The sequence below is a fragment of the Pan paniscus genome, chromosome 7, assembly GCF_029289425.2.
Source record: "Pan paniscus chromosome 7, NHGRI_mPanPan1-v2.0_pri, whole genome shotgun sequence".
Classification (NCBI taxonomy): Eukaryota; Metazoa; Chordata; class Mammalia; order Primates; family Hominidae; genus Pan; species Pan paniscus.
The window spans coordinates 34,593,989-34,611,143 of record NC_073256.2 but is presented as its reverse complement, the minus strand read 5'-3'; the positions used below and the strand labels follow the sequence as shown (position 1 = coordinate 34,611,143).

The following is a 17,155-nucleotide window of genomic DNA, read 5'->3' as shown; positions in this document are numbered from 1 at the left end:
CAACACTCTCACATGTAATCTTGCGGGAATACTTTATAATAGGGAATTTGCTAGAAGTAGAATCAATGGTTCAAAGGTTATATACATTTTACCATTTGATGAATTCTTGTAAATCGCTGCTAAAAGCTTGTACCAATTTATTCTGTATGAAAGTGCCTGATTCCCCACATCTTTAGTAAATTCTGGTATGTGAAAATTTATATTGAATTTTTTCATATGCATTTTTAAAATTTTTTAAGGCTTTCTGTAAATATGTTTAAAATAATTAATTTCCTCTTTTATATATGTGTCAGGACCAGTACAACTCACTGATCATATTAGGGCAGGGCCCTCTTAAGATCAGGTGGGTTGGGCGGGACATCCTCTGCTACCATCTCATTAAAAGGCCCTTCACCTCTGGACAAGTCATCTGCACAACTGACTTCCAAGATCCTTTTGTGACTCCTCCAAATGACTTTGGTTCCCATGTTGTACCTGACTTCCACATGGCCTTCTCTCCTGGTCCCTGGTGCTGCTTGGGCCTCTGCTCCCATGCTCATACCTCTTCTTACTCCAATTACTCCACCATCACCTCTCTCCCCTATCACCCCCAGCCTGGACACCTCTCATGCACGGACTGGAGGGCTGCTCCAACGAGTCCTCAGTTCTCTGCCACCCATTCACCTAGAGTCTTGAACCCAATTTAATTTATTGGGTTCTAGGAGAACTGCTGTGTTCTCACCCTAACTTGGAAGAGTGATGTTTCAGTCAAGCAAAGCGATTCCTACCATACAATATAACACTTGTGTGAGGCTCTGTCCTAAATATCCCAATTACCAATATGTGGTTTGGTAGTATTTCTCGCCATGCTTTGCTCATGCGCAATGAGACTACAACTAGGGTGTAAATTTTAAGTATCCCATCTAAAACTCATACAATGATAGGAAAAATCCATTTTTTTTCATTTGATTTTTACTGAGGAATCAGCTCAATCTTCAATGAATACTGGTCTCTTTCCAAAGCATTTTTGATCAAAGTAAGGACTGAGTCAAGGGCTTTTTTTTTTTCTTTTTCTTGTTTTAAGAGACACAGCCTTGCTCTATTGCACAGGCTGGACTACACGCATTCACCTAGAATCTAGAACACAATTTAATTTATTGGGTTCTAGGAGAACTGTCATGAGTATTGATAATATGAGAGTTCTTTATATTCAAACATTATTCTCAACCAGAGATAGGGATGTTATAGAAGAAAATCCATTCATTCAATCATTAATTCATTAATTCACATGTCCATTATGTACCTCCATGAGCTGGACATAACAGCTAATAAGAGATAATTGTCTCTGGTTTTACAGAGCTAATTGTCCCTCAGAGATGTAGACAAATGAACAAGCAATTACAATACATCTAAGCTATACTGGGGGAAGAACAGGGCTGGATAGGTATGCAGAGGAGATAAAAAAATTTTAATTCCTTAGAATATTTTTTAAAAATTGATTCTTATTTTACCTTCTCATCTTCTCATTTTCCAAATTACAGCATATATATATATATATATATATGTATATATATATATATATATAATTATTTTTAAGTTTTGAAGTGTAGTCGAGCTTGGGCAATTTATCCAACCCATTTAAACCAAAAATAAAACTTTTCATGTATTACCTGGTCATTTCAAACAAAAATATTTTGATCATGAAAAGGAATACCAATATTCTTTTGTTCTAAAAATCTCTTATGGGATTACATGTTATATTTTTGGTTTCTCTCTACTGATCAACAGACTACATTTTCACAACTCTTCTTTCCTTTATGTTTTAACACACAGACCCAAGATTCATACTATTAAGATTCTAGTAGAACTCTAGATGGTATGCCTCTGTGTATCTCAGCATTTTTATTCCCACTCTTGTATAATGAACATGTTAACACCTACCTCACAGGGTTGTTGTGAGGATCAGGTAAGATATTGTGTGTGTGAAGATGCTCTGTGAAATCATAAAGTCCTTTAAAGATGTATGGTATGCTTCGCAGTGATCTCTCTGAACTGGAATAGCTTTTTCCCGCTGGTATAATGCAGACATTTTTAATCTGTAATCAGAATAGGAGTGAAAGCAAAATGAAAATGCAAGAAGCTGAATAAATGTCATGGCAAAAAGAGACATGCTAGAGAAAAAGAAAAGATTTTATATTAGACAGAGCAATGCAAGTGTGACCAGATTGCAAATCAATGAGTTTGTCTGAGTCGAGCAGAAGAGCATTAGTTATAAATAAAAGAGGCTACTAAACAGAGTGCACGCCAGAGGGCAGAAGGTGTCAACAGAGGTCAAAAAAAATGTCAGGCTAATAAAACAAGAGTCCAGTCTCTGAAGAACAAAGCATGGGCCCAAGACAATGCTGATGAGAAAATTCCAAGAAAGGTTGAAACAAGTTAGAGTTGTCAATGGTACTCTGGTTTTATGCCTACATGACACTAAAATCTCCAGAAATAAAAGGGAGAGAAGAATTAGCCGCTTGTTCAGATACTCCTGACTATTAGCAGGCTAGCAACATTGAATAGCCAGTTTACACAAACATCTAGAGATAAGTTGTAACTCCTTTTCCTTGGTTTAATTTTGTGAGACCTCCTGTCCCATTCTGCACTGCAAGTCAGGTAGAGTATGAGCAGCTTTCTTCAGCAGACCTTGGTCTACATCAGCCACAGGATGGCCTCGGTCCCAGAGATGCTGGGAGACAATTCCAGGGATTCAGTTAAAAAGTCATCTGACATCCTAGACTAAATATAGATTTTTCAGTGTGAAAAACTAATCCAAACTTTTCAAATTAGGGAAGAAAGACTTCTCTCTTTAGACAAAAAATGGATGCTGAATGCCCTGTTCAAATTATTGGCACAAATGGCACAAATTTTATCAACTTTAAAAACGCATAATGAAGAGAAAAGAAGCCTTCACTAAGCTCTAACGCTAGTCATAGTGAATTGTCTGCTGTGTTCTCACCTTAACGCGGAAGAGTGATGTTTCAGTCACACGAAATGATTCCTACCATACAATACAACACTTGTGTGAGGCTCTGTCCTAAATATCTCAATTACCAATATGTGGTTTGGTAGTATTTCTCATCATTCTTTGCTCAAGTGCAATGAGACTACAACTAGGATGTGAATTTTGAGTATCCTATCTAAAACTCAAACAACGATAGGAAAAATCCATTTGTTTTTTCATTTGATTTTTACTGAGGACTCAGCTCAGTCTTAAATGAATACTAGTCTTTTTCCAAAGCATTGTTGATCAAAGTAAAGCCTGTGAGGCAAGGGCTTTTTTTTTTTTTCCTTTTCTTTATCTTTTTTTAAGAGACAGAGTCTTGCTCTGTTGCACAGGTTGGACTACAGTGGCACGACCATAGCTCCCTGCAGCTTTAAGCTCCTGGGCTTAAATGATCCTCCCACCTCAGCCTCCTGAGTAGCTAGGACTTTAGGCACACACCACCATGCTTGGCTATTTAAAAAAATAAAAATAAAAATGGGATCTCACTATATTGCCAAGGCTGGTCCAAACTCTTGGCCTCAAGTGATCCTCCTGCCTCAACCTCCCAAAATCTTGGGATTACAGGTGTGAGCCACTACACCCAACCCAACAGGGTTTTTGGTGCATTATACATTAATCCTCAGAAGAGCATTTGGGTGAAGGACTATTATCCCAATTTCTAGAATTATAAACTGAGGCTTACTGCTAATAAGTGGAAGAACAGAAACTCAAAGCCAGGTCTTTAAATCTCCAAAGTCCTTGTGACTCCATTCAATATTCCCACACTAGTATTATGTATTTTTATATATATCACAGATATGTCATGTGGAGGGTATGCAAAGAGAAAGAGAGGGAAAGAGAGAAAGAGATAGGTAGAGAGAGAGAAAGGCAGAAAAGGAAGAAATTTGTAATGAGCAGTTTGGTTTTCTAGAATGGGCCTAGTAATTTGAAGAGCTAAAGAGATAAAAATTCTTACGGCAGATCAAATTCCAAATAAGCATTCTCAGTTATTCTTTATTTGTTTGTGTTTCCACCTTCATAACTACTCCAACTATTGCCTCTAGTCTCCCTCCTAAGGATATTACTCAGAAACATAGTCTTCCTAGAATGCTCACAAAGCTTCCATTATCACTAATGAGAGCTACTTATGTGCACCTGGGGAAGAGCTACCTGTTAATATTCTATCTTTATTTTGCTAACGGGCTCAGCCTTAACATTTTTCACTATTATTTGGCTGCTCCAATGTCTCTCTTTTTTCATTGTGTCTTTTTTTTTAACTCCATAATGTACTTTCTTAGTAGCACTAGTTATGAGTTAGCAGAACTGAGTGTACCTGAGTAGGGATGGTTCCAGGTAACTTAGGTAAATGCTGCTCATCCTTGACAGTTACATGGTGTTTAGAGCTTTCTGTGGGTTCACAAATTAGCAGTGGCTCACACCTGTAATCCCAGCGCTTTGGGAGGCCAAGGTGGGTGGATCACAAGGTCAAGAGATTGAGACCATCCTGGCCAACATGGTGAAACCCTGTCTCTACTGAAAATACAAAATTTAGCTGCGTGTGGTTGTGCATGCCTGTAGTCCCAAATACTTGAGAGGCTGAGGCAGGAGAATCGCTTGAACCCAGGAGGCAGAGGTTGCAGTGACCTGAGATCATGCCACTGCACTCCCGCCTGGAGACAGAGCAATACTCCTTCTCAAAAAAAATGCAGCATTCCATTAACACAATAGATGTGTTCCTTAATAGAGTGTATAGCTAATACAGGCATACTGTGGACATATTGTGGTTTCAGTTCCAGACCAAGGCAAAAAAAAGCAATTATCACAATGAAACACGCCAGACAAATTTTTTGGTTTCCCAGTGCATATAATAGTTATATTTACACTACACTGGAGTCTATTAAGTGTGGCGTAGCATTGTGTCTTTAAAATAATGTACATTCTTTAATTTTTAAAATACATTATTGCTAAAAAATGCTAACAATCATTTGAACCTTCCGGAAGTTGTTATCTTTTTCTGGTGGAGGGTCTTGCCTCCGTGTTGATGGCTGCTTACTAATCAGCGTGATGGTTGCTGAAGATTGAGGTGGCTGTGGCAATTTCTTAAGACAACAATGAAATATGCCACGTTGATGGAGTCTTCTCCTCATGAGAGATTTCTCTGCTGCATGCAATGGATGCTATTTGATAGCATTTACCCACTTTAGAACTTCTTTCAAAATTAAAATCAGTCTTCTCATACTCTGCTGCTGCTTTGTCAACTAAATTTATATGATATTCTAAATCCTTTGTTGTCATCTCAACAATGTTCACAGCATCTTCCCTTCAGGAGTAGGTTTTATCTCAAAAAAACCACTTTCTTTGCTCATCCATAAGAAGCAACCCCTAATCCATTCAAGTTTTATCGATTGCAGCAATTCAGCCACATCCTCAGGCTCCACTTCTAATTCTAGTTCTTTACTTCTCTTATTATTTATACCACATCTGTAGTGACTTTCTCCATTAAAGTCTTGAACCCCTCACAGTCATTCATGAGGGTTGGAATCAACTTCTTCCAAATTTCAGTTAACCTCAATACTTTGACCTTCTCCCATGAATTATAAATTATTTTAATGCCATATAGGATTGTGAAACCTTTCCAAAAAGTTTTCAATTTGCTTTGCTCAGACACATCAGAGGAATCACTCTCTGTGTCAGTTACAGCCATACAAGATGTATTTCTTAAGTAATAAGACTTGAAAGTAAAAATTAATCCTTGATCCATGGGCTACCCAATGGATATTGTGTTAGCAGGCATGAAAACAACACCAGTCTTTCTGTCCATCTCCATCAGAGCTCTTGGGTGACCAGGTGCACTCTCAATGAGCAGTAATATTTTAAAAGGATTTTTTTTCTCAGCAATAAGTCTCAACAGTGAGATTAAAATATTCAGTAAACCATGCTGTCAACAGACGTGCTGTCACCCAGGCCTCATTGTCCTATTTCTAGAGCACAGGGAGAGGACATTTAGCATAACTCATAAGGGCCCTAGAATTTTCAGAATAGCAAATGAGCATTTCCTTCAACTTAAAGTCACTGGCTGCATTAGCCCCTAACAAGGGAATTAGCCTATACTTCAAAGCTTTGAAGTCAAGCATGAACTCCTCTCTAAGTATGAAAGTTATAGATGGCATCTTTTTCAACAGAAGCTGTTTCATCTACATGGAAAATCTGTTGTGTAGTTCATCAATTATCCTAACTAGATCTTCTGGACAATTTTCTGAAGCTTCTATATCCACACTTGCTAAATCATCTTTGTACTTTTATGTTATGGAGATGGCTTCTTTCCTTAAACCTTATGAACCAACCTCTGCTAGCTTCCAACTTTTCTCCTGCAGTTTCCTCACCTTTCTCAGCCTCCATAGAATTGAAGAGAGGTAGAGCCTTGCTCTGGACTTGGATTTGTCTTAAGTGAATGTCATGGTTATTTTGATCATATATGAAGGCCACTAACTAAAACTTTATATCGGCAATAAGGTGGTTTGTTTTCTTATTATTTTTGTGTTCACTGGAGTGGCACTTTTAATTGTTTTCAAGAACTTTTTCTCACATTTACAACTTAGGTAAATTTCATACTTTCAGCCTGTCTTGACTTTCAACCCGCCTTTCTCACTAAGGTTTATCATGTATAGCTTTTGATTTAAATGAGAGATGTGCCACTCTTCCTTTCAATGGAACACTTAGAGGCTGTTGTTAAGGTTACTAATTTGTTTAATTTCAATATTGCTGTGTCTCAGGGAATAGGGATGCCTGAGGAGAGGAAGAGAGACAGAAGGGGGAACAGCCAGTTGGTGGAGCAGTCAGAATACACACAACATATATCAACTAAGTTTGCCATCTTTTACGGGCATGGTTTGTGGTTCCCCAAACTAATCACAGTAGTAATCTCAAAGGTCACTGATTGCCATAACAAATGCAAGGGGTCTTCAAAAAATCATGGAAAATATGTATTATGAAAACACTATACATGGATTTCAAAAATTCTGCACTAAAACAAGCTAGCTTATTATAACATGTCTGAATAGAATCTAATTTGATGCACTAAGAACAATAATGTATCTATTTAAAAAGAGCCCCTATCAGAGCCACATAAATATTGCTAAAATGGAACCAAGAACACACATGAAATTTATGATGAAACTTGTTTGGAAGAATGGTGAAATCACCGATACTTTATGAAAAGTTTATAGGCACAATGTCCCAAAGGAATCAGCAGTTTACAAAAAGAGAACTCAATTTTACAAAGGGATAAGAAAATATTGAAGATGAACCCTGCAGCAGCTGACTATCCACATCAATTTGTGAGGAAAAAAATACATCTTGTTTGTGCCTTAATTGAAAAGAACTGAGACAGCAGAACAGCAGCCAACACCACAGACATCTCAACTGGTTTGGCTTGCACAACTGTGACTTAGAAATTAAGGTTGAGTAAAGTTTTTTCTAGATGGGTGCCAAAACTATTGTGTCCAGATCAGCTGCAGACAACAGCAGAGCTTTCAGTGGAAATCTTAAATAAGTGGGGTCAATATCCTGAGGCATTTATTTGAAGAATTATAGGAGAAGATAAAACATGGATTTACCAGTATAATCCTGAAGACAATGCATAATCAAAGCAATGGCTACCAAGAGGTAGAAGTGTTACAGTCAAAGCAAAAGCAGACCAGTCAAGAACAAAGGTTCTCACAACAGTTTTTGAGGATGCTCAAGTGATTTTTCTTGTTGACTTCCTGGAGGGCCAAAGAATGATAACCTAGGCTTACTATGAGAGTATTTTGAGAAAGTTATCCAAAGTTTTAACAGTAAACTCCCAGGAAAGCTTCTCCAGGGAGTCTCCATCATGACAATGCTCTTGCTCATTTCTCTCATCAAACTAGGACAATTTTTGGGAGAGTTTCAATGGGAAATCATTGGGCATCTACCTTACAATCTTCATTTGGCTCCTTCTGACTTCTTTTTGCTTCCCACTCTCAAAATATTTTTAAAGGACAGCAATTTTTCTTCTTTCAATAATGAGAAGATTACAACATTGATATAGTTAAATTCTTAAGATCCTCAGGTCTTTAGGGATGGACTAAATGGCTAGTATCATCACCTATAAAAGTGTCTTGAACTTGATGGAGCTTATGTTGAGAAATAAAATTTATATTTTGTGATTTTTACCTTTTAATTGCTTTTTTCCACAAACTGTCTTAATCTCCCCATATTTTACTAATAATGGAAAAGTTTGCAAATCAATAAATGTGATTCACCTCATAAAACTAAAAACAAAAACTACATGATGATCTCAATAGATACAGCAAACGCTTCTGATAAAATTCAACACCTCTTCATGTTAAAAACTCTCAATGCAGTAGGTGTTGAAGGAACATATCTCAAAATAATAAGAGCCATCTTTGAAAAACCCTCAGCGACATCATATTAAATGGGCAAAACCTGGAAACATTCTGCTTGAAAACCAGCACAAGATAATGATGCCCTCTCCACTACTCCTGTTCAGCATGGTATTGGAAGTCCTGGCCAGAGCAATCAGGCAAGATAAGGAAATATAGGGCATCTACTTTGGGAGGCTGCAGTGGGAAGATCACCTGAGGTAAGGAGTTCCAGACCAGCCTGGCCAAATGGCAAAACCCCGTCTCTACTAAAAATAAAAAAATCAGCCAGTGTGGTGGTGGGTGCCTGTAGTCCCAGCTACTTGGGGGGCTGAGGCAGGAGAATCACTTGAACCTGGGAGGCAGGGGTTGCAGTGAGCCAAGATCATGCCACTGCACTCCAGCCTGGGTGACAGAGTGAGACTCTGTCTCAAAAAAACAAAACAAAACAAAAAAAGAAATACACAGCATCAAAATAGAAAGAGAAAAAGTCAAACTATCTGTTTGCAGACAACATGATTCTATATCTAGAAAACCCCATAGTCTTGACCCAAAAGCTCTTTCAGCTGGTAAACAACTTCAACAAAGTTTCAGGATACAAAATCAGTGTACAAAAATCACTAGCATTTCTGTACACCAATAACAGTCAAGCTGAGAGCCAAATCAGGAATGCAACCCCATTCACAATTGCCACAAAAAGAATAAAATTCCTAGGAATACAGCTAAAAAGGGGAGTGAAGGACTTCTACAAGGAGAACTACAAACCACTGCTCAAAGAAATCCTAGATGACACAAAAAAATAGAAAAACATTCCAAGCCCATGGATAGGAAGAATCGGTATCATTAAAATGGCCACACCACCCAAAGCAATTTATACATTCAATGCTATTCCTCTCAAACTACCAATGACATTCTTCAAGTAATTAGAAAAAAAAACCCTATTGTAAAGTGTATATGGAACCAAAGAAGAGCCCAAAGAGCCAAGCCAATTTTAAGAAAAAGAACAAAGCTGGAGATATCATGGTACCTGACTTCAAACTATACTACAGGGGTACAGAACAAAAACAGCATGGTACTAGTACAAAAACAGACACATACACCAATGGAACAGAATAGAGAACCCAGAAACATTGCCAACCATCTACAACTATTTGATCTTTGACAAAGCCGATAAAAACAAGCAATAGGAAAAGGACTCCCTTTTCAATAACTGGTGCTGGGATAACTGATTAGCCATATGCAGAAGACTGAAACTGAACTCTTTCCTTACACCATATACAAAAATCAACTCAAGATGGATTAAAGACTTAAAAGTAAAGCCTAAAACTATAAAAACTCTGAAAGATAACCTATGAAATACCATTCTGAACATAGGACCTGGTAAAGATTTCACGATGAAGATGCCAAAAGCAAGTGCATCAAAAATAAAAATTGACAAATGGGTCCTAATTAGAGAGCTTCTGCACCACAAAAAAAAACAAAAAACAAAAAACAAACAAAAAAAAAAACTATCAACAGAGTAAACAGATACATAGAATGGAAGAAAATATTTGCAAACTATGTATCAAAAAATGTCTAATATCCAGAATCTGTAAGGAACTTAACAAGCAAAAAATAAACCTGACAAAAAATAGGCAAAGGACATGAACAGACAATTTTCAAAGGAAGACGTACACATGGCCAACAAGCATATGCAAAAATGTTCAACATCACTAATCATTAGAGAAATGCAAACCAAAAGCACAATGAGATACCACCTCACACCTGTCAGAATGGCTGTTTATTAAAAAGTCAAAAAATTACAGATGCTGTGGTGACGAGTTCGTGGAGAAAAGAGAATGCTTATCGTCTGCTCATGGAAATGTAAATTAGTTCAGTTATTGTGGAAAGCACTTTGGTGGTTTTTCAAAGAACTTAAAACAGAATTACCATTTGACCCAGCAATCCCATTACTGAGTATATACCCGAAGAATACAAATCGTTCTACCATAAAAACACATACTCTCATATGTTCACCACAGCACTATTCACAATAGCAAAGACATGGAATCAACCTAAATGCCCATCATTGGTAGACTGGATAAAGAAAATGTGGTACATATACACCGTGGAATACCATGCAGCCATACAAAAGAATGAGTCATGTTCTTTGAAGGAATATGGTTGGAACTGGAGGCCATTATCCTTACAAACACACACAGAAGCAGAAAACCAAACACTTCGTGTTCTCATCTATAAGTGGGGACTAAACTTTGAGTAGATACGGACACAAAGAAGGGAACAACAGACAATGGGGTCTACTTGAGGGTGGAAGGTGGGAGGAGGGTGAGGATCGAAAAGCTATCAGCTGCTATGCTTATCACCTCGATGACAAAATAATCTGTGTCCACCAAATTGCCACGACACGCAATTTACCTATGTAACCAACCTTCACAGGTACGCCTGAACCTAATATAAAAGTTTTAAAAGATGAAATAAATCAATTTGTCACCATGTTAATATACTTAAAATACAGTGCTCATCTAAGTGGGGGCAGAAGAAAGCATTTGAAACAAAGGAAAAGTTTGAAATACTGTGAGAATTTGCAAAATGTGACACAAAGACACAAAGCGAGCACATGCTATTGGAAAAATGACACTGACAGACTTGCGGGACACAGAATTACCCAAACTTTCAATTTGTAAAACATGCAGGATCTGTGAAGTGCAATAAAGTGAAGACCAATAAAACAGGATATACCTGTACGTTTTGCCGTTTGAAATAGAGATTTAAATCAATTATGGATCCAGCAGTTAGCACTTGTCCTGCTTAGTCCCTATCCCAGCTGACTCTCACAGCCTCACTCTCACCAGAACCAATTAGAAGGAAAAACAGCCCCATTTTTCACAGCAGCAAAAGTGGAAATTCATGGAATTATGTGCAGGAATGCAGACGAAGCAGAGGCCCAACACTCCACTTCCCTTTCCTCCATAGCCTGAGTACCAAGTACCTTTCCTGCCCTTTGAAGAAACAACTCCAGGCTTCCTATTCTGCAGTAAGAAACTTAGCCTGATACTCACACAAGATTATTTATTTTGCTCAAATTCAAGCACTGGACTTGTATGGGCTCACAGCCTATTATTTGCCCCCTTCAGCCGATCGTCTCTGGAAATGTGCTGCCCTTAAGATGTAAATCTTTTTTAGGGGGTGTTGAGGGGATAGTCTCTTTCTGTGACCCAGGCTGGAGTGCAGTGGCATGATCTTGGGTCACTGTAATCTCTGCCTCCTGTGCTCAAGTGATCTTGCCACCTCAGCCTCCCAGGTTGCTGGAACTACAGGCACAGGTCACCACACTCAGCTGTTTTTTAAAATTTTTTGTAGGGAACGGGGTTTTGCTGTCTTGCCCAGGCTGGTCTCTAACTGCTAAACTGAAATGATCTGCCTGCCTTGACCTCCCAAAGTGCTGGGGTTACAGACATAAGCCACGGCACCCAACCTGAGGTGAATCTTAAGACGAGATTTCCTAGAACGACACAGTTGGCTTGTTTCACATGGAGTCTCCAAGAAATTCCCCCATTATGGCTTAGCCTACAGACTCTTAATCCTTTCCCGGATGCTGTAGTTATTTTCATTTTCTACTTCTTACTCACATCCTGCTTAATCCATGCCAAAGTAAAATATTGTACCCTCAGGTATTTTAGGGACCTATATAAAGGAATTCTAATGTGAATTATTTAGCAAAATGACCCATTTCCTAATGACGTTTTATATAATTCTGAATTTTTATTTCCTAGAAAGCTCAAAGAACAAGTAAACCTCTTTAACTGCATACAAATATTCAGTTTCTGTGTACAGTATTTTCACTAAAACTTCATATGATTTACAACAAAACTTATTTCCCCTATAAAATGATTATGTTTTATTATAAAACATCTTCCACCTCGAACTCTTCCCTGTTGCATTCTCACTTAATCCTGTTACCCAGTACATTACCTGCACCTAGAAATACTATTTCTGCACCAAAAGGACATGTGCTTTATCAATCACAGAGTGTAAGCTAACAAACATATTATTATTTTTAATGTATTAAAACATCTAATAGGTCCTTCGTAAGTACTTATGTCATTTTTGAATAAAAATCAGCTTTTAAAGTAGGTGTTTTAGGGACAAAGTGATTATTTTCGGAAAAGAGATTTTCAGTGTGTTCAAATCACAACATAGCAAGTATGGTAGCTTAACTCCACCTATAAATTAAAGAAGCAGCTTGTATTTTTAAGTTTATATGCACTGAAGTATGCTATTTCTTCTTTGCAAGTAAAAACATAAGTGAAAAAAGAAAACGTATTAGTCTGCTTGGGCTGTCAGAACAGAATACCACAGATAAAGTAGCTTAAATTATAGACATTTATTTCCTCAGAGTTCTTGACATTAAAAGCCCATGATCAAGCTGGGGGCAGGATTGGCTTCTCCTGAGGCTTCTCTTTGGCTTGCAGACGGCCACCTTCTCATTGTGACTTCATGAGGCAGTTTCTATGTGAGCACTGAGCTCCTGGTGTCTTTATCTCTTCCGAAAGGGCACCTGTCCTATCAAGTTAGAATTCTGCCCTTATGACCTAATTGAACCTGAATTACCTCCATACAGCCTCTATCTTTAAATATAGTCACATTGGGGTTTAGGACTTCAGCATACGAATATTGGAGCGACACAATTCAGTACATAATAGGAAGGTATCAAGAATTGATCCTCTGTCTGTGGGCAGGATCTCTGCAGCACACGGCTGGAACTGTTTCAGGATGAATTCAGTTTTCTTTGTCTTTGTTTCTGTAACTTTGTTCTTAAAGAGGGCCTAAATTGCACCATAAGTAAATTTGATGCATTCTGGTGTTTTTATAGTTATGAGAACAATTTCACTTTTGTTTACTGCCAATATTGTGTATTTACATTTCAGTGATGTTCTTTTACATTGTCTCATGAGATAATAAAAATTACCAGAATAATGCTGTTTAAATAGACAATAACCAATGGTGATGGGATTAATGACAAACAGGATGACCTGGGCAATCACTTCTAATATTCTTTGACAAATAATCACCATGGAGATATTTGTAAGAACTGTTAAGTGGAAAGTAACAGAAACATCTTTAATCACAAAATAGAGTCTATTGGTTTACATAATTAAGAATTACAATTCCAACAGATGGCTTCAGGCATAGCAGGATCCAGGTGTTCAAAGTAAATCATTTGGACCCAGTCTCGCTCTCTCTTTCTCTTTAGATATGTTATATTCATTGTGAAGTCAGCTCTTGTTGTGTGGCATTATCTTAACATCTAGCCATGGCTAAGAAAGAATGCCGCATTTTTTCCTTCAAAATAACTCTGTCTCTACTTTTTATCCTGAGCTTTCCCCTTGACAAGCTATTGTGTGTAGAGATAAGATATACTCATTGCCTAAACCGAAGAGATAATTACCAAATGGTGGATAAGACAAGATTTGCTTTAAAAATCTCAGAATGCAGGGTCCAGGGCACTAAAAAGTGGATCAAACTCACTATCTTGTTCAATCATGTTTAGAAATAGTCTTGCTGATTGCTTATTGGGCGGCGATGTATTAGTTTAATTCTTCCATAATGCGAATGATTTGTAACTCTCTAAGTGGTCATATGTATTCTAGTATTGTTCTAGAAGGTGGGCTCAGGATATGGTGAACATCAGAATGACTCGTGAGGCTTTTATCATATAAAGATGCCTGGACATGACACACAGATATTCTGATTTCAGGGAGTTTGTGCTGTGGCCTTGATACATGTGATTTCCAAAAGTTCTCCTTGGGATTCTGAAGCACAAAGTAGTTGAGAAACTGCTATTTAATATATGATACTTTTGTTCTCCCATCACCTATTCCCCATCATTAGGCCAGAAATTTGAGTTTTTAAGAAATAATAGTATCAATAATACCTATAATGTGTAGAATGAACCCTCTGTACCAGACACTCTGAAAAGCACTTTATATACCTCCTTTACTTAATCCCCACAAGGAATCTATCACTCTGGTGTTCTCCCCATGAGGATTTAGAACCATTAAGTAAACTGTGCAAAATTATACCTATGGCCGGGTGCAGTGGCTCATGTCTGTAATCCCAGTACTTTGGGAGGCCAAAGCAAGAAAATCACTTGAGCTCAGGAGTTGGAGACCAGCCTAGGCTACATGGTGAAATCCCGTCTCTTCAAAAAATACAAAAATATCTCCTCTTGACTCTGTCCCAAATACTTGTCTCCCTGGCTTTAGGAGTAACACAATATGTTATGTTATTTTTCTAGAGAAATTTTCTGGAGAAATTTAACTCAGTTTCTTCAGGTATCTGATATTTGGGTTGCACATTTCATTGCTAAGTATCTCATTAAGGTAATTATCTTAAATAAAGAATCAGTTATCTTCTTAAAGGAATTTTGCCATGTTGTGAGAACTTTCAGGTCAAACTGCAACCAGATTTTTTTTTAATTTCTGTATTATGTTTGCATCTCAAATATCATAACTACCATTGTAATAAATTTAACCCTAAATACTAATTCCAATAAATGATACAAAAAGGAAATCATGACTATGAGTAAACAATAGGATAATAACTGTTATGCTCCTCAAAAGTCATTTCTATGTTCGATTATTTCTTTCCACTGAGTAGTGGTAATTGACACATGCAAAGAAAACCTTACATGTTCCCTGACTTTTCAAGTTTGAATGTTGTCTTTCTAACAGCGATGAATAGATTCGTAGTATCTTTTCTCTAACTTTTAAGCGTAGACTCATATATGGAACACTTTAAATAATTTGTTCAGGGTTCAGGTATGGCTCTGTGAACATTGCAGTGAATGTGTTGTTTCCTTCTTTAAATAAAATATATTTCAAAAATAAAGAAAAGAAATAATATTTATAATAAATAGCTAATACACAGTCATGTGTACCACTTGGACCTTTGAAATGTTCACATTTACCATCTTGACTACAAGTATTTGTTTTTTAAGAAATATAATTTTGGCTGGGTGCAGTGGCTCATACCTGTAATCATATCACCTTGGGAGGCCAAGGCAGGAGGATCACTTGAGCCCAGGAGTTTGAGGCTGCAGTGAGCTATGACTGCACCACAGCACTTCAGTCTGGGAGACACAGGGACACCTTATCTCTAAAGAAAAACTTTTAAAAATTTTTAAAAGAAATACAATGTTATGAGCAGAGTTGAAGTACCAGTATGTCTACCTGTCTTCCTTTCCAGGGTAAACCTTTATCCTGGGGTTTGTTTCCTTCCATTCATGTTTTTGTGCATTTAGTACATATGTATGTACTATTCTTATGTCCCAGTTCTTTCCTAAAGAAAGGATTGAAACTTCTCTGAAACTAGCTAACTCATTGTCATAGAGATGTAAAGAAATGGGGCATAAGAATAGTGAGATTGCCTTTAAAAAGTTAAACTATAGAATGAACATTCAATGAATCAGCAGAGATATGTCAAATCATTTTACCTGACTGAATGTATTAACATATATAAAGAAAAATGTGTTAACGAAAGATCATTGGCCATCCCAGAAGCAAAATCTCACTGCTAAGTCTCATTGTAAATTAATAAATTAATTAAACTAAGAGTTCACTCACTGTGATTTGCCTTCCCATGCAGATTGCCCAAGGGGAGAAAATGGCCTTGTCAAGCAGATTCAAATATTCCAGTTTTTAAGGCAATTACATTTCTCATTATAAATTGAATTGACATTTAGTCCCAAGATTCTGTTTAACATTAGTCTGCCTCTAAGAGATAGATCTGCTCACTGAGCTGACAAGATCAGATTTTCTAATGTCTCAGGCTTCTCTGATCAGAGCCTCCCACCAAACGCTCATATTTGGAGAGGCTCTCAGTAGCCAGCCATATGGGTTTTTTTCCATAAAAACACTTACGTTTATGCCAGTTAAATCAATCTTTCCTTCATGATTTTTCTGTTTCTACTCATAGAAACTATATTCTATTCCCTCTGAAGACTTATGAAATATTAAATTCAGTTTCTTCTATGATTTGATATTTTAAGCATTTGCCAATTTAATCTCACTGGGTAATGCAGTTCATGTATCAAGAGAAGCTTACCATTCATTTATTTACTCATTCATGCCATAACTCTTCCTCAAGTGACTACTAAGTGACAACTTGCATTTTGTCAGATGCTGAAAAGATGACTATAAGGGGTTTCTTTCAGTCTACTGGGAAAAACAAACAAGTTTACTGCAGTTTGGTATAGCATCTGTAATAGTGCTATTGAGTAACCAATCGAAATTTGGAGATTGAGAGTGTAGAAATGAGAGGGGAAGTGGGAAGGGAAGAAGGATCATTCCAGACAGGAACCAAAGCCCCAGAAATAAAGGAGAATGAGACTTATTTGCAAAATGTGAGTAGTTATATATAAAGTAAAAAGACAAAGCAGTGCAGGTGGGGAGAATTTCTCAAGGGTTAGGTTGGAAAGGTGAGCAGAGATTAAGCATGACCTTATTTATTCCACAAGTCACTTGACAAGAGTATTCCCAGGAAATCCTCTATCATTCTCGTCTACTATGTTTGTAATTCTACCAGGGATTCCCAAACTTTTTCTGTAAAGAAACAGCAAATATTTCCATAAATGCACCAAGATTATTAAAATATCTTTTATGGAATGGACTTAAGATTTTTTGTCTGCTCGAAACTCTTTCAACAAGGAAATGCCTCCCCATTCTCACTCTGGGAATGCCAT

General features: G+C 37.3%; 1 protein-coding gene across 4 annotated transcripts in view; it reads left to right on the top strand.

Moving 5' to 3' along the window:
• The window catches only part of MSR1 (macrophage scavenger receptor 1), an 86,197-nt gene that overhangs the window by 52,730 nt on the left and 16,312 nt on the right, over positions 1 to 17,155 (top strand). Inside the window, exon 9 of one of the 4 annotated variants that reach the window (XM_008959540.4) lies at positions 294 to 2,003. The exons of the other annotated variants lie outside the window; for them this stretch is intronic. Within the exon in view, the coding sequence (XP_008957788.2) occupies positions 294 to 337 (44 nt within the window). The 3' untranslated portion in view covers positions 338 to 2,003. Of the gene's footprint in view, positions 1 to 293; positions 2,004 to 17,155 lie in introns of those variants that run through there. 4 annotated transcript variants of the gene reach the window in all.